This window comes from Platalea leucorodia (assembly GCF_965183815.1).
Source record: "Platalea leucorodia genome assembly, chromosome: 4".
Taxonomy (NCBI): domain Eukaryota; kingdom Metazoa; phylum Chordata; class Aves; order Pelecaniformes; family Threskiornithidae; genus Platalea; species Platalea leucorodia.
In genome coordinates, this window is record NC_138826.1 from 124,702,104 (window position 1) to 124,725,347 (window position 23,244).

Here is a 23,244-nt window from a genome sequence, read left to right on the forward strand (position 1 = left end):
AAGAGAGAAGTGTGGTGGGGAGAACACAAAGCACAAAAAAAATTGGTAATTTGCAGAATGCAGAGAACAAGTATGCACCAGACAGCACGGGGAGATGGTGGCAGCTTTGTTAAGTGTAGGGAGCAATGCGGCCCGTTGCTAAGGTTACCGCTTCCAAGGACAAGTTGAAATAACTCTTTACCTTTGTTCTGTGCTGGGTTGTCAATGTTGAAATTCCCATTCCACACGACCGTCAGGTCCACCGGCAGGCTGTTAATCTCCATCCCTTCGTATGAATACTAGAAGTGGGAGAGGAAAACAAAACAAAACAAAAAAACAAACCCAGACTTTAATGGTGCCCAGAGGTGGGGAGGGGATGGGAGGAGGCAAGAGGTGGTGCCACAAGTTGTGAACAGGAGAAATGGAGCTGTTAGGTACCTCCCTAATCACCATTACCTTCCAGAAAGCCAAGGGATGCTCTCAAAGTTATGGTTCTCAATAGAGCAAGCTGTGCCCCTCTGAATAGCCTACTTAGCTATTAGGTGAATATTCCATGATTTAACCATATTTGCATTTGATGGGTCTTATCTTGGAAATCTATCTTCTAGGTTTTGAACACAGCTCTGAAGAGTATTTTGCCAAAGTGTACGTTATGTATTGTGAGTCTGTCATCCAAATATACCTCTTCTGTGTACTCCGTAGCTGCTGAGCATATATGTAAGGTTATCTACACGAGTGATATTTTGAAGAACTCTTGGAAACTGAGTGAGGTCTTAGAAAGCAGGGAACAGGCATATCATGGAAATACCTTAAAAAACGGGAAAATGGAGGTTCTGTATAATTATAGACCTGTCAGCTTAACTTGGCTTCCCAGAAAGAAAGTACATCAAATTATTAAACAATCAATTTATAAGCACCTGCAAGATGATAAGGTGATAAAAATCAGCCAGCATAGATTTGTCAAGAACAAATTGTGTCAACCCAATCTAATTTCCTTTTTTGACAGGCTTAATGGCTTTGTGGATAAAGGGGAGGCAGCAGATGTGATTTATCTTGATTTCAGTAGAGTATTTGCTACTGTCCTACAGGAGATTCCCATAAATAAACTAGGGAAATATGATCTAAAAGAGGCCACCATAAGGTATATTCAAAAGCTACTAAAGGAAAAAAAAAAAAAAAAGAAGTCAAATAATTCAATGTCAGGCTGGGAGGGTGTTTCAAATGGAGTATTGTCCTGGGTCTGGCAATATTCAGTATTTTCACTACTGACTTGGATGATAGACTACAGATTTTGTGAATGACACTGCTCTGGGAGAGGGTGCAAGAACATCCAAAAGCAAGGTTACTTCAAAACAAACTTGAAAAATTGTAGAACCGGGCCAAAATCAACAAAGTAAAATTCAATACAGGCAAGTACCGAGTATTCTTCAGTAGGAGAAATTAATGCAAACAAATATGAAATTGGAGTGACTGGCCAGTGCATCAGGAAAGGGTCTGGGGACTACTGAAGATCATAAACAGATTGTGAATCAACAATGCCATATTGCTGCCAGAAAAACAAGCAAATCTCATTTGGGGATGTACTAGATAGAGTTTGTTACATATGTAAGACCCAGGAGGCAATTATTTTTCCCTACTCAGAACCAGAAAGGCTTCAGCTGGAGTAGGGGGTATCCAGTTTCCAGCAAATATGTATTAAGAAAGCCACAGAAATCTTCTGAGAGAGTTGGACAGTCTTAAACAAACACTTGTCAGGCGCAGTCAAGGTACACAAGTCTGGCCTTAATGAAGGAAATGGAAGCTGATCTCTGGAGGCCCTCTGCACTCGGCAGCTCTCTGACACACGGTGCTTAGTGTATTTTTTCAGCTAGATTTTGGTTTATCATAAGCCAGTTCACACGGAGTTCACCCAGTTGCCTGTCGGATCCCACTGCCCACCCCCATCAACAGCTTCCATCCAACACTTCACCAAAAGGCAAAACGCGTTGTAATGGGAGAGGATATGGTTGCTTAAAGGGCAGAATGGGAACAAGGCAAGAAGCTGAGAGACATTTCATGTCTGCTACTATTACTGACCACAGCATAGATAAGGATTTACCCTTCTGAGATCAGGAATCTCCCTCTGCACTGGTATCTATAGTGGGACAAACTCCCACTTTTAAAGAAAAAGATGTTTTCCCCACTACAAGATTAAATACAATTCAATAAGCTGTCTGGTTTGGTGGGGTATGTCTTAGAAACCACTGAAGAGTTCCTCATCACTTAAAGTCTCAGTGTGGTTTTCCACAGAGATGCCAAAGCTCTGAGCCTTTAGAGGTAGTTTTTTCTGTATCTGTTAATTGCCGTATAATTGCGGAGTAAATCGTATGTGGTGATTTCTGTCCATTATGGAAGAGTGAGTGCTAGTTGCACGATAATTTCTCTTTGGACAAACTAAACACAATTAGCCACTAATCTGCAAGGCCCTGTGATTACAATCTATTTGTAGGGTATTTACGGGTATAAGCTTTGTGGTTACCATGGAAGTAAAGAGCAGCCACAGGTTAGCAGAGTCCTTTGCAATAGGGCTGTACCCGCCAGTCTCATTCCGTATTAGCATTTTTATGACACTTCTCGGTGTCACTGCCAGCAAGATGCAAGATGATGCAGAGCCGCTTGGACTCACAACACTGGCTTTTCACAGCTTTTTGGAGCTAGGAGCAAGGATGAGGAGACAGGAGTGGGAAGGAGAATGCCTGAAAAGTAGAGAATAATTAATCTTCTGCCACTCAGGAGCTTTTCAAACGCCTGCTTTGCACAGCACTTTGCAAATGCTGATTGGGAATGGGAGAGAACATATATACAGAACCACTAGTCACCTTTAAGTCAGAAGTTGAGTCTGTAGGTGCCTGAGAAAGCTTTACTTTCTGCCTCAGCAGAGCCTTGTGTGTCTGTATGTGTGAGTGTTGGGATTTAGCTGTTAGCAGAGCCTAGACAGGGCTGCCAAGGGACAGGCAGCTGGAGTCCCTCAGAGCTTTTTTTCCCACTGAGGATCCGAGCGCCAGCAGCAGGAGCCCAGCTGGGATTTTAGATCTTATCTGTCTGCATCACCATGGGCAAACACATATTAGACTTGTTAACGCAGCAGACTTGATCCAGAACTGGAAACGGATGCGAGGGAATAAACGACAGGATCCCCATGGAAGAGCTCCAAGGATGAAGCCAGCTGGGGGCTGGAACAAGGATGCTCACGCTGCCACGCCCGGCCTGCTCAGACGGCTTGTGGGCTTCATGGCAGCAAAACAGAGCAATTTGCAAAGTAACAGCGAGTAAATGCTCTGTCCTCTTCAGACCACAGGAGCTGCTAACTCATTGTGACCCCTGTTCAAAGCCCACTGAACTCCATAGGAGTCTTTGAAAAGGATTCACTCAGCTGTAACAATAAGTTGGAAATATGTTTCAGAGAAGAAAAAAGGGATGATGTATCGATCTCTAGGACTAACAACAGAGCTTCCCAGATACTCCTGCTAAGAGCATTCATACCATTAGGGCTTGTATGTATACAATGCCTTGCACAACTTTCTCCAGCACAGGCAAAACTGCTGAAAAGATGTAAATCTGACCTCTAAGTCTGCAAAATCTGGATTCCCACCATGCAAGTCAAATCAAAGCAGAAAATTATGGGCAATTTAGAGGCCCAAACTGAGAAAGAGAAGCTGCCCTTCCAGAAAGGCAGATTGGCTCTCATCAGGAAATGCCAAACAGTTGCTAGAAGGAGCTGTTGTAATTCACAGGAACAGCAGAGTCTGTTTTGAACTCCCAGGTACCAGCTCTTTGTCTCTTAAACCCTTCACTAGTATCAGATACTCCTGCAGCATGGGCTGAGCCCATCACATCACTTGGCCATTTTGCCATGTTGTTAATGGTTTAACATATTGTACGCAAACTACTGTAAACACATTAACTGTTTTGTATCATGGAAGTTCACTATCCTTGGACTGAGAGGATGACTGTAAAATCACAGCTATCAATCGGTTGGATTTTTGCTGGAAACAGTGTTGATAATACAGGGATGTTTTCGTTATTGCTGAGCAATGCTTACATAGAGTCAAGGTCTTTTCTGCTTCTCACCCCACCCCAACAGCAAGTAGGCTGGGGATGCACAAGCAGCTGCGAGGGGACACAGCTGGGACAGCTGACCCCAACTGACCAAAGGGATATTCCAGACCATATGATGTCATGCTCAACACATAAAGCTGAAGGAAGAAGAAGGAAGCGGGGAACATTCAGAGTAATGGTGTTTTGTCTTCCCAAGTCATCAATATGCATGATGGAGCCCTGCTTTCCTGGAGATGGCTGAACACCTGCCTGCCGATGGGAAGTCATGAATGAATTCCTTCCTGTTTTCCTTTGCTTGCGTGCACGGCTTTTGCTTTACTTATTAGATTGCCTTTATCTCAACCCACGAGTTTCCTTACTTTTACCCTTCTGATTCTCTCCCCCATCCCACCACGAGGGAGTGAACGAGCGGCTGTGTGGTGTTTAGCTGCCTGCAGGGTTAAACCACGATGCAGTTCTACAACAGCTATGCATACATTAGCTGCCTTCATGGAAAGTTATTTTGTATTTCAGAAGTCTGCAAATTCCTGACTCTTTTGGGCATCATGTTACTACAGGCACCCTGCGTTAGAGGAACTCAGCTTCACAGACCTCTGAGCCCTGCAGTTTGCACAAATCCATTGCCATCCTTGACCTCTTGCTGCATCCTGTTAGGATGCTGTATCACCAGGTAAAGCCCTTTGGTAGTTTGGCTTGGGCACACTTAGGATGATAAACCAAGAGCGGTTACATGATGTTTCCCCCTTGTACCTTGAGCATGTCCAATAGCAGGGAAACATCTGCAGACAAATATCATTTTAGTAGTATTTCAGTGTTAGTCTGTTTTCCCTGACAGCACAAAAACTCACTCTTGTGATTAGAGCTCGGGCCTGGGGATTGATTCCTGTACCTGGCTCTGTCACTAACTCCTTGCATGATACTGTGCAAATCATTTAATCCCTCTTTGCATCAATTTTCCAGCCATAAACTGTAGGCAGAAAACTTCTTGCCCGCAGTCATCCTGTCTCCTTGGACTCTTTGTTTCCCAGAGCTGTGACTGAATTTTTATATCTGGACAATAAAGCTCACATCATGATTGGGGGTTTCTCTGTGATATTTAAATGTAGATAAATAATAATAATAATACATCATAATAACAGGGAAGTGCATGTACGGCTCACAGCCCTGTGCTCATCTTCCTTTGGCCACCCATAAGTGTATTTTCCCATGATTTCTGTGAATAGCTCCTCATTTTTTCCCAGCTAAGTTTTTTTTTTTATCACTCCCTCCGCTGTGTGAGCCACACCACAGAGCCAAATGCCTCTGAGATCTTTTGCTCAAGTGCAATAATGCAATAAATATAACATATTTGTTTTCCCCATCCGTAACTTACACAGCACTTTCAGCTGTACCATCTCAGGTCTCACAACACTTGGACCTGTGAAGGACTTGAGGCAAATTATCAGCAGGGATTTCACTGCTAGAAATCAGTGTATGCTGCCTGTGTGTGCCAAGGCCAGGCAGTGGGCAGCCTCACACAAAGCAAGAATGTGGGCTTAGTCATTGAAGAAGGTAATGGCAATGATCATGGCATGGTCAGGTGGGTCATCTCTCTCCTGCCTGCCTATTCCTCATGCTGCAGGCTGCTCATATCGGGCTGATTGCAAGTGCTGGGGATCCCACTGCTTCCCACTGGGGAGATTGCACTCTGCTCTAATGGATCTAGCAATTCCAGACATTTCTACTGATGTTTTTACTTACTTATTTATATGACTCCTTTTCATTTCCTCCCATCACTCTGTGTCCTGACTGTCGGCAAAGCTATCATAAGTGCAATAAGGAATGGCAGGCAGGGTCTCTCTGAGTGATAATTGCGTGCCTTGGGTGGTGTGATAGAGGACAAAGCCCAGAGCTGAGAGTCTCAAACCACTTGACAAGAACAATAATTGTCCCGAAGCGTGCTGCCTGCAGTGACTTATTGCTGTTATCAAATGAAATATCTCCAGGAAAGACAGGGGGAGAGGCAGAGCCGGCTATTGACTGGACAGAGCACCTAGGCATCATCAGTGCTGGATATGACATTAGTGATAGACCATCAGATAGGCTGGTCCCACCTGGGTGTCCTTATAACATCCCTTAACTGAAGTTGCAGCCACTTAGAAAAGCGACTGCTTAAGATGGTTCTGTTCTCAGCTACCCTGGTATAAATCCTGAGGGACCAGAGAGCGGGGAGCAAGAGTCAGGTTTCTCCTGATCCTATCCTGTGTGAAAGCAGCAAAACTCCTGCATTTTGTATAAGTTATTCTGCAAGAGCTGAATTTGAGCTCGTCGGTGCCTACTGTTTGATGGGAGGGGGTAGATCTTGAGGCTTATGAAGGAAAACAAGCCAAGAATGATTGCTTAGTCTAGCATGCATCATCAACAGAAAGATCTGCTGGCAGGATAGCATCCCTTCGGGGACACACCATCACAACACATACTCCCACCCTCCTTTGGACCTTCTCCAAGCCTGCAATGCAGGTGCTACATTCAGTGTCTCATCCAGCAACTCTGTTGAGTAAAAAGCTCTGCCGAAGGGGGCTGATCCAATTTGCAAACAAGCTCATACGGCTGTTTCTAAAGCCAGGTGACCCTCGGAGCAGAGGCTCATTGTGTCGCAGTGGTTCCAGACAGAATGCTAATTCTGGCAGGAAAGGAAATAATCATGATGGAGACATATCTACAGCACTCCTTCCCTATTGTCTGTGTCCTCTGCCACCTGCTCAAACAGAGCCAGGGCTTCTCTGTTCCCTTTTTGTATCTGTGTGAATGTTTCTTTCTTTTGTCTGGCTCTCCCTTCCACATCTCTTTCTCTCAGTGTCTGGCAAATTCAGAGCAACAATGAAATAACATTTCTCAGAAAAAGAAAAAAAAAAAAGAACTCAAATCAGAGAGTCAAAGTACCTTCAAAAGAAAAGGGAAGAAAAGGGAAGAAACAGGAAGGAAAATGAAGGAGAGAGAGGGAGAGGAAAAGGGAGAGGGAGAGGGAGAGAGGAGGCAGAAAACAGGATAGAAAAGAGTTGATTTTTTTCCAAAATAACCCCCTCTCCCTGGAGATGAGAGAGGTCCACTTGAGCCACCACCAAACATGGAATAGGCATCCTACAGACACCAAACAGCAGCAAGGTCATGGAATGCCTTCGCATTAGCCTGAGACTCAACCCTGCCACCCTGCACAGCTCAGGAGTAGCCTCAAGTGTTCTGGCATCAAAACAAACATTAAAATCAACATAGTGCTGTTGCAGTACTCAGGCATCCCATGAGCAAATGCATCTGGGGATTCATCTAAACCCACTTCTCTGGTCCTAGGCACTAGCAACTTCTTGGAGCATGCAGGTAGTATGGGAATAGTAACCATTACCTTTCAAAACCAGGCTTGTTTATTGGATACCACAAACTCAGATGCTGAGAGAAACTCCCCAGGAGTGCTGAGGCAGTCCTCCCCTTAGCCTAACTGTGCTTAAAATCATCCTGAGATACTTCATGCCGATGCCTATGTGTGCCAGAAGATTCGTGACTCTAAAGGGTGGCTGCTGTCTTCCCTGCTAAGACTTTTTGGACAGATATATTGACTCTGTTCAGGTCCATACAATACCCTTTTACCGCAGGCTTTGACTATTGTAATTTTTTTTTTTTTTTTTTTTTTTTAAGGTGCAATGCCTTCTTACGTGAAACCTCAAACCTGAATGCTCACAGGCCACTAACCAGTAATGAAAATCAGGGGGAGGGAGAGGGACAAAAGAACAAATACCAGCGTGTCATTGGGAAGTTGCTTGTTTGCAACAGATCGTACAATGAACTGCCTGTAATCTTCAGCACACTGCTTAATGCAGCAGAATATGTTGTGACGGATTTTAACAAGCGCTGCCCGGCGTGGAGTGGCAGAGCTGCAGTGAAGTGGCTAAAGCCTGTAATTAGCTCTTTGACTAATAAATCATCTCGTAGTAGCAGCAATAAGAATGACTCAAATGCACGTCTGGGAGATATGAATCTCATGGAGAAATCTCCAGAGAAGCAGTGCTAGGAGACCACCATAGCACATATGCATGGCTCCTGGCAGATACCAGCATTTGACCTCACGACTGGCATTGCAGCAGTGACAACACCATGGTGACTCACCCAGGCTCCCTGGGAGCAGGGTTACTGGTCCCGCACTGCAGATGGGGAATGGGAGGTAGGCAGAGGCAAAGGGACTAACCAAAGATCATGCCATGAGTCAACAGCTGGAGGAAGGCTGGACTCACGCCTTCAGCATCTCACCCTTCTTTGGACCCATTACATGCTGGCATCCGTCAGACTGTTTATATGGGGTTTTATATGTCCCATCACCAAAACCCCGTATAATAACTTTAACTCTCAGTGTTGACGTGAACACCTGTCCCTTTGGAACCCCTTTTGAATGCACACAAGGATGTGGCACTGTGAGGATAGGGGAAGGTTAAGCTGGTAATAATGCCTATGGGTCATGCGTAAGGTGCTCCAGCACAGCCAGATACTGGGATCCAAGGGCAGAAACAACTACTGGGTGGTGACACCTGCCAGCCTAAAGAGGAAAAAAGGCAGTTTGCAAGCTACCAGCCTTTCCTTGACTGTGGCTGGAATTGGGTAGGCAATAAGGTAAAAAGGGCTGCAACACAACCCCAGATCCCATTGGGACAGTGCTGTAGGCACTCCTGGTCCTCCTTGACCCCTGCACCTCTCCCAAGCATGCAGGGCTTGCTCACCGAAGTGTTCTGGCACTGCACGCTGGAGCTGTTGAACCTCAAGGCGGGCACCCGCTGCTCATTGCCCTGGATGTTCAAGATGCACTCGTAGCCTCGCTGACCCGACTGTGGCTGGGGCAGGTTTTTGGCCTTCAGCGTGATTGGCTTGATCACTTCCACCGGCACCAGGATCTTCTCTGCCTGCAGCAGCTGGGGACAGTCCTAGGGAGAGAGAAGACAACATGCTAAGTCAGCACATGGGTTTCCCAGCCTCAGGTGGAGTCCTCTGATGCTTCTCAACCTTCTCACTTCACGCTTTGCTTCAACCAATTATAAAGCCTTTGGATCTCCCTGGGCCTCAGCCTATTACAAGGGTATTCAGGGAGCATTACTGGGAAGGCTCAGATAAACAGGTGAGGAAGGATTTATTTTACAGACCATCCTTTCCTATTGCCCATGTTCGCTCTACAGACTTTCAGCCTTCAGAGCCCAAGGAAACTACTTCTCGTGCTTTTTAATACCTGCTCCGTTAATCAGGTAGTGGGAAAGCAATCATGTCCCCTCCAGGGACTTAGCCTGGTCACAATTCCATGACATGAGAAGTGAATAAAGCAAAATCTGAGCATAATTCCTTGCCTCCCCAGCAGTCAATGCACATTGTACAAAAGGCACAGCTCCAACTAGCTCCAGCAAGACATGTTGTAAACTACAGTCTGGGCTGTTAAAGAGAGTTTGTTTTGGCTTAGAAGGGGACAGAATATTTATTACAGATGAATCCAGCTCCCAAGAAACAACTGTTACACAACGTGTGGAGATCCTTTGGAAAGGCTTGCCACCATTTCACAAAAGGAGCAATGTTAAGTGGATGTTGCTAATCCAGTGCCTCTTGGTGGGTCCCTTGTGCAGGTAGAGGTCTGGGCACCCAAAGCTGTGATGCAGAAGGCTGTATTCAAAATCTCATTAATTTGCACAGCTTTAGTTAGAGTAGCAATGCACTGCTTCTTCATAGTACAATCAGACAACTGCAGGCTGTCAAATTCATGTATTCTAGGAAGCTATTAACTCTTCAGGAAATTACTGCAGCGTTTGCCTGGCTAATCCAAGGCAGTTTGATATAAAATGGGATGCCTTAAAAAAACACTATAACAGGCTACAAAACATAAGCATACCATATGCACAGACCACGCTGTCTTGATTGCTTGTGAGTGCCTGGCTGTCCCGTCTCTTGTGTCTTTTCAACTCCTATGTGCCTTGAGAAAGCCTGTCCCCTTTTTTTCTTCTCTGCACTGTATTTGGCACACTGCCTGCTCTCTGTAGAGCACCACAGTATTGTGATGGTGCAGCCACCCTGTCCAGTCCAGAGAGCAACACTATTTCAGCCTGTCCTGCTCAATGTTAAAGCCAGGTCCAGTCAGTGCAAGCAGACAACTTATACAAAGAGGTGCAAGCTTAATCTGTAGGTGTGGGCAAGGGATGGCAGGAGGAAAATGACTGATCCAGGACTGGAAAGTAGGGAAAGGGACTGAGAGGCTCAAAAGTGGAATTTATGGCTTATGAGAGCCTGGGAGCTTGTTAGAGCAGATGGTAGAAGCATCTTACCGAAGCAAATAGCTTAGGAAGATAAAGAAATGGATTAGACGTGTAACATCTGCAGTTACACCAACCAGGAACAGAATTACAAGAGCCATCAGTTGTCATACTGCGGGTGTGAGCCGATCCATGGCCAGGAGCAGGAAGAAAATCCAGTATGCAACCAGCGCATCACTGCAGTGAAGTCCAGAAGCCTTCCTCAGTCCCTAAAAAGGGTCTGTCTGTCCCAGCAGGGATGCCAGACTGAAGAGCCCTTTGGGGCAACCTGATTTCTCATCTGTACTTACAAGGCGATGCTAATGGTGTAAGTAATTGGTGGACTTCAACTGGCTTTGCCCAGGCTAACACCAGAACCAGGACAGCCAAGCACACAGTCACTGGAGCTGGAGGGAGGTGAACCATCTTGGGTCTGGTGACAATTTGTCTGTGCTAATCTGGCACAAGGCCTAGTTTAACATGTGCTATCAAGGACTGAGGCTTAACAGGCCATTACTTTAACCTGGCTGGATGGTGTAAAGATTGGAGGTGGCAAGCCCATGTGGTACCGCATTGCAGTGATGAGCTTTACCACTGTGATTCTCTGCAGTCTTGGAGATTCTGGTGCTGAGCAGCACTTCAACAAGCAGACATGTGTGAGGAGGCTCCACAAAGCTGACTATATAAGTGGTGGAAGTTGCCTTATGCCCCATCATGCACAAGACACGGCCAGTGTTGAAAGAGGCTGTATCTGACCCCCAAGAGTGCTTGAGGACCTATGCTGTGTTCCAACAATCTCTGCTCTTGCTGTAGCCCTGTCCCATGATGAAATGTCCCCAGGGAAATACTAATGCTGAAACACAATGGTTAAAGTGTCATAGAAGTGTTTGTCTTGACAAAAGGGCAAAGTTTGACAGTCTAGAAAGTCTTTTCAACCTTGAGTCCAATGGTCCTACCTTATCAAGGCACACCAGCATTAAGTCTAGCTGCAGCGTTAAGTAGCTACTCAGCATGAGAAAGTGAGGCATAATTTAACCCTGTGTGACTTAGACCTATAAAACCCCAGAGGGCAGGGGAAGGAGGTGGTCTAGGCTATATTAAAACATGAGTGAGAGTTTCCAGTTCTGATCACACCAGCAGATACCATGTGTAAATATCATTTGGGACTGCATGGCTTCAACACTCCCTGAATTCCCCTTCACCTACCCAACATGCCCTGAGGCCTCTGAATCAGCTCCCTCTCTCTCTCCTGGCATAAGAAAAGACCTTGGCAACATCTTCATAATTTTTTTTCCTCCCCAGCTATAGGAGTTGAGAGAGAGATGCATTGGCAGAGTGAATCAGTGGGACAGGAGGACGGGAAATCCCTATCTACCACTGAGCAGCCATTTCCCAAGAGTGAGCATTTTGCTTGATGTCTGTCAAATAGAAAAGCCTCCGAAGGGGGCTGGAGGATGGGGGTTGGAGATAGTCCACTATGTTACCTGCAGGCCAATCCCAGCTCTTCAGGCTGGTCTTTCTTGTCTAGCTTTATCCTGTCCCCCTCCATCACTGGTGCTGTAACCTTTCCGATAACACTTGTTTCAAGTTCATTAACAAGCAGTGATTGCGGCAGCCCCAAAACAGGATTCGTTTGCATATAAAAAGCTTTGCAGTGCTGTGAGGAAGTTCATTATAGATAATTGAAGAGGCAAGCGCCATAAAGAGGAAATCCTCCCAATGTGGCTTTATCTGATTGACCTAATGTTCTTTCTAATTGAAACAGGGGGGGAAAAAAGGCAATTTCATTGGGTGATGTACTGCATAAAACCTCAGAGCTTGGACTAGGCTCTGGGTTTGAATTCAAACGTAGTACTCATTTTGCAGCCTGTGTCAAGGTTTGTTTTTTTGAGGGTAAAACATCAACCTGCTCAAAGCAGACCCGGCAGCCAGACCTAAGCAGAAGGGTCCTTAAAAAAAGAGTTATCTTGGGCATTTTCCAGCAGACACAGTTTCTCTTCACCTTTCCTCTGCAATGGACATCACCTAGGTTGGAAAAGCACGGTTTTCACATGATGTGGGGGAAATAAAAACATCCACTACCAACAATTGTACCAAGGAAGGGCACAATCCTATCCCTTCTGTCTTTGGTATATAATGAATTAAGCCTTTCCCCTGACTCTAACGGGAGCTGGTTCAGATTCCAGAGGAGCTAAAACCCAGTTTAACCTGTACCAGGGCAACACATTTGAATGCGGATTCTTGTTGATTCATTTTGTGTGTGTAGCTTCATTCCATTCCTTAAATGCTTTCAAATGAGTCAGTGTCTTTAAAATCATATCCTCCGCCCTTGCCAATTACTCGTATCAGCAGCGATGCACACCTCAAATCACCAAATTTTGCCAGTTATCAAGTCAGAGAGCTTTTGCAGTGAAAACACTGCATGAAATGGGCTGTACTCATTGGGTCGATGGTAGTTTAATTTTCTTTATTTATAACTCCTCGTAGCATGCCTGCAAATGTGTTTTGCTGTACCTTGCAGAATAATGATGTCTCGGAAATATGAGAATCCTTTCTCTCCTTTTCTCTCACATGTGTATTACGGCCCTCATCACAGCTATACCTGAGTGAGTCCCCCGTGAGAGCCATCATGAGAATTCTGCTAAAGAGGGCAATGAAATCTCTCTGAGGCTATGTGGTCTTTGCCCTGAACTAATTAGTTTGGTTCCTTTGTGGTGTTTCATACATACATAGTTATGATTTCATGAAGATTTCACCATGCTGTTTTCCAGTATAAGCTGGAGACTGGCCAGATACTCTGAGTTATCATTCTCTCCTAGGGATGAAGCATGTAGGGATATTTCACAGTCTTGTGATATTGCATGGGTTTTCTTCTAACCTTATTTTGTACATTTTCACTCTCTGGTACTGTTAATGGCCAGGATCATGAATCCAAGTCTCATCAAAGTGTTTTCCATTTTCCAAAAGAAAATGGGTCTGATCTAGTTGAATGGTAGGCATCCAACATGGAAACAGTTAAAACATCCGTGAAGGTTTAATGCAATGACCCATCCACCTATCAACAGTCTCCGCCTTATATTGGAGTCCCGGTCCACTTGTCTTTCCCTGTGCATCTCTTGTCATCCAGAGCATTCAGGTGAGGGAATCTTTCCTACTTTGCCTTCATACGGCTCCCTCATGACCCCTGGTAGCATTGACTGGATCTCCACTTTCTACAGAAGGAAACTAGAATTCACCTATTGCTGATTGCATTGTAGGCATGTTTGGCAAGACAAACTCAACTCTTGGTAATGGATTTTCACCCTTCCTTTCCCGGTAGAGTAGGAGTCATCTCCATTCAGGACCAGACACAGCCACCACCACCAATTCCTCCACTACTCATCTCAAAGCATCCAGTTCCCCTTTTCTCCTGCCATCAAAATCCATTTGTTCATCCTCAAATTCAGTTTGTTTTTTAATACTTTCTTTTCAATATCCCTCATTCAGCAACCATCTTTGTGCCTTATCCAAGCCATCTTGCCTGGAAGGAACATGATCACAAAGTGAATCTAAATGTGGACCATACATTACTGAAGCCTTTTGGGACCCCACAAGAAATGATACTCAGATTGTTATTTACTTACATATTATGTATATACAATACATCTTTTGTTCATATACTCTGCTGAGCTGCAATGTACCATTTTCCCTGTGTCCCCTATGGCTTTCTCACCCTCCCACTCTGTGTTGTAATCAAGTCAAGGGAGTAAGATTCGAGAGGTAGGGATTGGGTCTTTATAAAGATACTTGGACCGCAGCATGTGGATGCTCTGTCAGTTAGACTGAAAAACATTAAGACCAAAACAGAACAGGGAAAGAGAAAGAAAAGGAAGGGAAGAAAGAAGAAAAAGGAGAGGGAAAACAGGGAAACAAACAAACAAAAAAAACATTTTTTTTTTTTGTCATGGACTTCAGAGGAATCATATTTCACCTGGATAAAAAGCAGGAAAACAGCAAGTTGGCAGCTGAGAGGCAGCAGGGACTGTCTGGAATATGTTGCCTGAACTTCTCTCTCACGCCTCAGCACGGTCACCCTAGATCAGGGCTGTAACATCACCTGAGCAAAATCAGATGCTTGTTTAGCAGCTACCCTGTACTGCTGCAAACAGAGAACTTCAGGCTCCAGGGCTGACAAGCTGGTTCCTTCGATGAATCACTTTTAAGCTCTTGCACAGCTTCCCAGCCCCAAGATAATGTGGAGAATGAAGCAGCAATGAGCTTGCCGTTCCCAGTGCAGGAGGGAAAGGGGTGAGTTACAGTCCACGTTGTGTTTACATTATTACACCACTAATTCTTAGCATCATAAAATTATATTTAAAATTTACACCAAGAGTGCCAGGGAACGTTACTAGGTTCTAAAGTGGAATCAGGTCAATGCTTTGTAGGCAGGATTCCAAGCTCCATAAATTTCTGGATATACTTCCCCCAAATTTACATCAGCACCAACAGCAATCAAACCAGCTACAAAAAATCTCACCCGGTCAAAGAATTTTTTAATGTACCATATATTTTATCTGCACTTCCTAAGTTTACAATGTTGTTAGTTTGATTGATGGTGTGCTTATTTATTGGCACAGCAAAAGTAATAATACATGAAGAAAATGCTCAGAACTTTAAAGGCAGCTGATGAGGAGAAAGCAACAGGATTTATGGGAAGTGTAAACAGCTGCAGAGACAACAAAGGAATAATTGAGTCCTTGCATTGCTGTCACTTCTGGTGGCTCCTTTCTAGTTAAGTGTCTTCCATGCACTCAGGAGAAAATACCAGTATTCTTTTGTCAGATATTGCAAGCGATTCTAGTGCCTGGGAAAAGGTGGTTGGCCTGGAGGCTGGCACTCAGTCTGTGGAAGAGATTTGGCCCTGTTTAAGCTCTGTGCACTCTAGCAACACGCCTCAATGGTGGTTTGCACAGATAAGTGTACAGATAACACTGCTGGAGGAAGGGAGACCAACAGATCAATAGCAGATCATTAGCTCAGCTGCCACAGCCTCTTGGGTCCCTGGCTTCAGTGTTGCAAAGGCTAGAGAGCAATGAGTGATGCTGATCACCAGAGACTGGATACTCAAAAAGCAGAAGCTAAATGAAGATAACTAACCTTCTCTCACATGGCTCACTGCTGAATCCCGTTGATCAGGACCAAAGTGACTCCCCCAAGGCCATGCACACAGTGCTGGGAAATGACCTAGGTCTGCCGAGAGCTGGATCCCGACCTAGGACTATTCTGCCTCTGAAGTCAGTCCACATATCTCTGCTGATCAACGTTAATGATTTTACCCTCCTTTAATTCTTTATTAATAGAGCCTTTCTCAGCTGGTCCATTATTTCACAAGGATCAAGGTCAGGCTGCCATAATTATCCAAGCACCACATTTATCCTTTTTAAATAGAGACACAACGTTAGCTTTCTTTCAGCCTTTTGCTGCTTTGACACATGCTCAGAAGGAAAAGTAATGATCCGGAAAGCAGGAGCCTTCTGATCACTGGATGAAGGGAGTGGACTAGTGACAAAAATAGTAGATGATGGTGTGATTAGGTACATCTGCTCAAAGAAGAGGGGCTACTGGAGACATGCAAGCAGTCTCAGTTCTGGTCTTTCCTGAGTAACTACCTTGTTTTGAAACCATAAGAAATATGAACATGTGCATTGAAGAAGGTGGTGTATATGCAAGAGACAAGATAACCGTGTATTTACTGGGACAAAGTCTGTCATTTGTTAAAGGAAAACCCTGGTTAGGAAAGACAGTCCTTCAGTATAACACACACAGTAAAACTGGATTGTGCAAAGCCATGGAAAGCACAGAGAAGAGCACAGGGAGCTTATAAAGCAGTAATCAATTTCTTCTCTAATTATTATTATATAAATCTGCATCCTTATGCCTAGCCAGCCTTCTGTCTTCTGTAAGGACTTCTATCTGAAGCAATAGTACCCCTTATTGCTCATCCATGTAGGTACCAATGAGACCGCTATGTTGCTCTGCAACAAAGCTGTTTCCTATATATTTGATCCAACAAGTGGGTTTTACATGCATGAGGGACATTCTCCAACCAAGCCTCGGAAGCAACAGGGACTCTCATGACAACACTCTCACATGGAGAGTTCTGGTGTCTAACAAGGTTTGAGCCCAAGCTGTCACACTTCCTTCCTAAGAGAGGACCAAAAGTCTATTTCTCCTCTAAAACTTCCCATTTTTACAAAGTTAGTAGGAACTCGGTATTTTTGAGAGCTCCAGACTTTGGCCCAACTAGGACAAGAACGGCCAATGGGTTCAGAAGTCAACAGAGGAGACAGAGTAACAGATGGACCGGAGGTGCACATGCAGGCCACGTTGACGCAATCCCGCTTCCTTCAGAAAGCAGGACAGTAGCCCAGAGAGTCATACTTTGGCTTCCACAGTAGGAAGGTCAGGACAATGATATCATGGCTTTTGTCACTCTCCCCCTCATTGAGATCCATGACAGCATGAGATAACATCCAAGCCAAAGCAAATGGACTCATGCACAAAGACAAGGCAGGGAAGGAGGTTCTGGGCTCAGCATCCTGGAGATGCCCCAAGCAGGGCAGGAGACACATTCCAGCGTTACCTCTTATCTGCAGCTTCAACATCCTGAGAATGTTTCTCCTTGGCCGGGTCCCAAAAGCTCACATGTCCCAAAGCAGTGAATGCAGCTGATGCTACAGTGGAGAAAAGCAAAATCTTTCTGCTTCAGAGCCAGGCCACCCCACGCTAAATCTGAATGGGGAATTGTCTTTCCTCTTGAGCAACTACCTTTCCTTCCAATTGCAGGGTGCCACACAGATCCTAGCAGTCCTAACAGATGTCCAGATAGCCAGAAAATCCTGTAGCCACTCGAGGCATCTCAATGGCATTGCCTTGAGCCAGGCTATCAAAACAACATAAGCTCTTCCCAATATTATTTCAAGGGTGCTGTGTTGGCGGGGACAGATGAATATTACCCTGGCGCATTCTGAGATCGCTTTGTCCTGTGGGATAAATAATCTTGCATTACAAAGATGAGCAGCCCAACTGTTATAAGCAACATTTAGCAGGGACACGGTATTGAGTGTCAGATGCTTCTTACGTCTCCATTCAAACTAATCTCCCTGAGCTGCTTTTAGAAGTTACCTGAACAGGTCCCTGATCAGTCACTCACATGGTGGCTGGAGAAGCTAAGAAAACAAGATGCATATTAATGTAGGATGAACTGCTCACAGGGAGGCCTTGTTTCATCAGTTCTCAGTTCCCATTGTGATTTGGTTGGAGGTTTCAAGGAAGAGAGACATGATGGAGCTGCCCTGCACCGGGACAGATTTCCTGCAGATCCACAACTGTAGTAATCAGAAATCCTGCTACAAGTTACTGCAGAAATTGAACAAGTTACCAGTCTTTACCCCTGCCAGCTGGATGACTGTGGGGCAGAAAGGCTCAGAGATGACAAAAGGTACCCAAAAATAACAGAAGACACCACTTCACACACAGGCTTTCCGTCATTTTCTTCACCCTGGTGAAAGTCAGTATGACTTGCAAACAACAGCAAATTATCTAATTTGTTTGTACATGCTCAAAGACTTCTTGTGAACAGCCCCCACTGTGAAATCACAGCTCCAGGTACTAAGTACTATACAAGCACCTATTAACAGAAAGTGCTTACCCAAATCAGAAAAGGGTGTGAGAGAAACAGGGACACAGAAAGGTGAATGTGTGCAAGCCAATTCAGAACCAAGAATAAAACTGTCATCTGCTGAATATATAACCCGTGGCCCCACACACTACCTGATACTGCCTCTGAGCAGTATTTTCATGCTCTAACAGGACTCCATGAACAAGGGAAAAGCTTTCTGCTTGGCCTGCAATTTCTATGTTTAATTTCCTCGTATTATTATCTGAAGCATCCCCTCCGAAGAGGATGTACCCACTACATGATACATCTCCATTTCTAGGAAAGGGCTATGATGGTGGATGAGGGCTGAAATGCCACAGCCTGAAATGCCAAACCACCAGGAGCCCCGAACCACAGCTGGATCCAAAACATCAGCTACAGCCTCCTCCCAGATTACCCCTGCCTCCCCCCGGACAGGATGCTGACAAGACTGAACTCCATCACACGTGCTTGGAAACACTTCTAAGAGCTAAATAAATGATAAACACCAAACCCCCATGCTGCTTAAAAGCAGGTGCCATGAAATGCATGCATCACTACACGGATCCCATCTGCATGGGGTGGCTGTTGCTGCCCGTAGCAGCTGCCTGTCTAGAGCTGCTCCTGATCCCCTCACCTCTCCTGCCGGTCCCCCTGCCTGCTCACAGCACTTGAAGGCAGCAGGCTGCCTGCAGTTGCCATAGAAACTACACCTCGCACCCTCCCCTTAATGATAGACAGGTGCCAGGATAAGTGAGTGGATAATCGACAAACGGGATTCGGTGCTCTGGTATTGGCCTCGCTGCAACTGTCATTAGAGTCCCTGAGAAATGAGAGACACATTGATTTGAGCAGAGATGGGTTTTCTCTCCTCCCCGTGCTGATGCTTCCAGCAGCCGCCTCTCTGGCCGGGTTAAGGGAGGCTGGAAACAGGAGCAGGAGGGAAACTGAGCAGTTGCCACAGCAACAGCTGAAGATGCATCACCAGGTTTGTCCATGCAAGGGAGCAATGAGTTGACCATGCTCACCTGATGGCCCAGCAGGTCCTCTACCTCCTTCCCAGTGCAGCTACCCAGGCATTTACACCAGGGTGCATTCTGGAAGGAGGTGGACACCTTGCCTTCCTTCTGTGCCTTGCAAAGAGGACAAAGCAGGATATTTGGGGGCCCTGAAAACCTGTCTGCTTTTTGAGAACTTGGGGCAAAGCCCTCCCTGAGCCAGACTGAGATGCACCAGCAGGGTGGGGAAGGGCGTTGCTGAGTTTACTACAGACAAAGTCCATGATGAGGAGATGTGGGCATTATAATTTAGAATAGAATAGAATAGAATAGAATAGAATAGAATAGAATAGAATAGAATACTTTCTAGTTGGAAGGAACCTACAATGATCATCTAGTCCAACTGCCTGACCACTTCAGAACTGACCAAAAGTTAAAACATGTTATTTAGGGCATTGTCCAAATGCCTCTTAGATTTCTGCCAGTTCAGGCTGAGCTGTCATTATCACTCCCTGCCTTTTTTTCCCCCCCTCCCTTCTTCCCTGTTTCCCAAAAAGCCCATCCCCAAGAAGAACAAGCAGCTGGTCAGAGCTAAATCAGTGCACTCCACTGCAGAGGCCCCTGGTACAGCTCTTCATCCAGCACGAGGCACGAGCAAGAGTTGGCAAAGTAGCGCCCCACTCCTCAGCAGCTGCTCGCCAGCACACGGCTCACACAGCTCTCTATCGCTTTTGACAAATTAATATTTGAAGCAGTTGTTTCTTTTATGTGGGCTTTACTGTCATTAGCACGTACAACTCGACATAAAACACTTTGGTGTGAGATCTTTTCTTCTGTTCTCTTTTTAGGCAGCAGATGAAAATCCTTTTAATAAAAAGCATGTTTGGGGGAGGAAGAAAAACACATGCACACACAAATCGGCTGAGCAGGGAAAGATGAAAACCTCCTTCAAGGTAATTAAATGATTATGTATCTATCTTTTAAACCCAGCAGATAACAGATTTGTTATCTAGGCTTGTTTTTGGCTTTTGCCATTTTTTTTCCCTTTTCTTTCCCCCACACAAAGCTAAAATCCATGCAAGGCCCGGAACAAGATAGTGTTCATCTTAGAGAAGAAGAAGGCACAAAAGAAGACTTAATCCTTTATCCCATCAACTCAAGTAGGCTATCCCAGCTTACCCAGCCTTGTACAGATGTCTGTGAGACACTGACATGAAAGCTACCCCACTGGATCACAGCAGGTCTGTACAAAGACAAGACGGACAATGCAATCAGGTGTATTGGGTAATAGATATCAGGAGAGACAAGTGCTGTTTCTGCAGCTCCTATCACACCAGAAACCCTCAGATCAATTGTTTTACTCCTCCATGCCTCTGTTTCCCTCCACTACTTGTTGACTTGCCCGTTTACAGAAGAAAATGACTGAGCTCTCTTACTTGGTGATTGTGTCAAGTAAGTAAGGGTTGATTCCACAGTGTGTTAGTCTGCAATGCAATGCTTCATGGTGCAGCACTAAGCCTGCGCTATGACTTTAGCTATGGTCAACAACAAATGTCAAAAGCAGAGACAGGATGGCCCAGAAAAAAAATAGAAACCTGGCCTGCTCCCCTCTATCTTTGAGACTAATTCCCTCCACTTTTGCCACCAGCTATTTTAGGGAAAAACAACAACAATCCACTTCAGTATTAAAATGTCTTTTTTTTTCCTCATTCTTTCCCTTCCTGCCCTCAATAGCAATAATATCAGCTCCCCTTTATAAAGCAAGAAGTCACTCAGTATATTTCAAGTTAGTGGACCTGGCTTTCAAAAACCTGCTGTGAAGGGAAATTATACACCAAGGTGAAGTATTTCTGCCGCAAATCATCCAGAGGCATCGTCAACCCTATTTGATTGAGTTCAGTGCCATAATCATAAATATTCTTGCTTTATGACCATGCTGGAGTTCTTCACCAGGAGCAAATACGGGCTTTCCCAAGGCACCCGAACTAGTTGATTCAGCTCTATTATGGGCAGAGCTGATTCACTGAGCACCTGACAAGTGACAGGTAAGAAAGTCGTGGCTCCTTCTTGACAGCGAGGGATGCGACTTTTCTGTCCTTTCTCCACCTCTGGTTTAGTTTTGCTAGGCAGTGGTAGGACAGCTGCCCTGCCCCAGCTTGGGGCTGGCTGATCATAGCTGTCCACCGTGTAATTCAAAGGTATCCCTGGATGATAGACCACAGGCTCTACAGATAGAAACAACATTTTGCCTTCTGGACAGCATGGGTTATGGCCAAGACCTTTCTGCTCTCCTACTGGATCAGTCTCAAATTCATCCTACACTCTGTATTAATCAGCAACTCATACTATAAGGGACAAAAAAAAAAAAAAGTAAAAAACCCAGGATCCTCTCAGAGCACATGAAGAAGACCTGAAAGGAAGGCAGGTGAGTCCATGGGAATCCAGAAACTTGTGAGATGTGCAAAGGAAATGGAGTTGGATATATACAAGGGCACAAGCCTCCCTTCAGAGTGATCCAGGCTGTGCCAGGGGTGATGAGTACCAGCCCAATCAGTCCATTTGCAGCCTAGGCCATCTGGAGAGTGGGAAGCCTCAGCCCACATAATGGAAAGATGCTGTACAGGCAAAGAGAGAAAATAAATCACCTGGAGGTGGGTGTATCAGCAAAGAGAAGGTAAAGACCATAGTGTGGAGGAGGGGAGCAGGCTTGACATGCCAGCAATGATGATTACAGAGGGAGGGAGCTACTGGCACCAGTCCATACGACAGAGTAACACCAATATTTGTTTGCTTGGAAAGAGTCTCTTGGTGCAATCAGACCATACGATCCTGGAAGCCAGCCATGCTAATCTGCTCACCAGACTCATGGAAGGACTGCAAATGGGATGGTTCAACCATCCCACGCTGATAGTACAGTTTCCCATCAGTATCTCCTCAAGACTTACTGATTTAGAAGGTCCTCATGCCTGGATGGTAGTGAACACACCCTGTCCTCATCCTCCTGGGGTCCAAGCGCTTGTAGAGGAAAGGATGGAAAGGAGCATTGCAGATGGAGATGAAAGGCCAGTAAAAATAGGCCCACTCAGGGTGATGGTATGTTTACTACTGAAGATGGCGTTGGGAAGGCTGGAAATGGACCTCAGTCCTGTCAACCTTTTGAGTCATGTTATGTCATTGGGAACTGGGTGGAAGTCTGGATGGGCAATAAAGAGCCAGGCTTGGCTTGAAGATTCCAAATAGCTTCTGTTGTTCAAAGAACCCACTCAATGAATGGGCATGGATACAGGACAGAAAAGGAAAGAATTAAAGATTAAAGTAAAAAATAGACAGTGAGAGAGATGAGTCAGTGAGAAGATGGCTTCTCAAGAGAAGCATGGGAGATATATGCAGCATTTGTTCAACGTGCCATTTGACAAAACCTTTCTGGCCACAGAGCAAATATAAATCTGTGTTTGTCAGAATGCACTTGTGATGCCATTCTTCCCCAGCCTTAGTGTCCTTGAGGGCCACAAACACACAGATGGCAATGAGAAGGACTCTGAAGCTACAGGGCATTTCTCACATTGTCGGGCAGAAAGCTATCTCTGAAAGTTTTTTTTTTTTTTTGCAAGGCCATTATCTTTGCAGGTATTGTCCAGTTGTTCCAGTGCTGAGAAGTGTTTCTTCTGTGCAGCAGACAGCAAAACCAGCTCCTGAGCTGAGCAGCTGACTGCCAAATGTTGTGTCCCATGCGAAAGAGGTTTGTGCCCAGGGATGGTTTTGCTGCAGAAGCCAAGAGGGCTGCCGCCCTCGTTAGCAATGACCAATGTAACATACATGTGTCGCATGATGCTACCATTGCCTTGTAGATCAATAGTCATCTTCTAAGGTCAGGTTTGTGCCTCTTGCTGCTGCCATGCAAATCGCACAGAGCAGCTTGGCAAGATCCGAGAGGGAGTATTTGAAGCTCAGCAGGAAATCTGCTGTTAAAGGGGACAGAAGGGAGAAAGAGCAATCTTTACTGACAGACAAAGCCTCCCAGACTGGAGCTGTCTCCTAGTCTGAAGATGATGATGCCTTTCAGAAACAAAACTAGTGAGAGGTGATAAAGCAGCGATGGAAAAGGTATGCTAAAATAGGCAGATCTGCAGAGGACAATGAGTCCACTGCCTCCTCCCCAGTTCTGCAGAGCAAGACCTTAGAGGGGATAAAGTAAAGACCAGGG

General features: G+C 45.3%; 1 protein-coding gene across 1 annotated transcript in view; it reads right to left on the reverse strand.

The window, feature by feature from the left end:
• Positions 1-23,244, reverse strand: part of PLXNA4 (plexin A4) — a gene marked incomplete at both ends in the record, with an annotated part of 424,475 nt that overhangs the window by 79,040 nt on the left and 322,191 nt on the right. The window contains 2 exons of the mRNA XM_082308764.1: positions 182-278; positions 8,820-9,020. Of these exons, the coding sequence (XP_082164890.1) occupies positions 182-278; positions 8,820-9,020 (298 nt within the window). The remainder of the gene's footprint in view (positions 1-181; positions 279-8,819; positions 9,021-23,244) is intronic.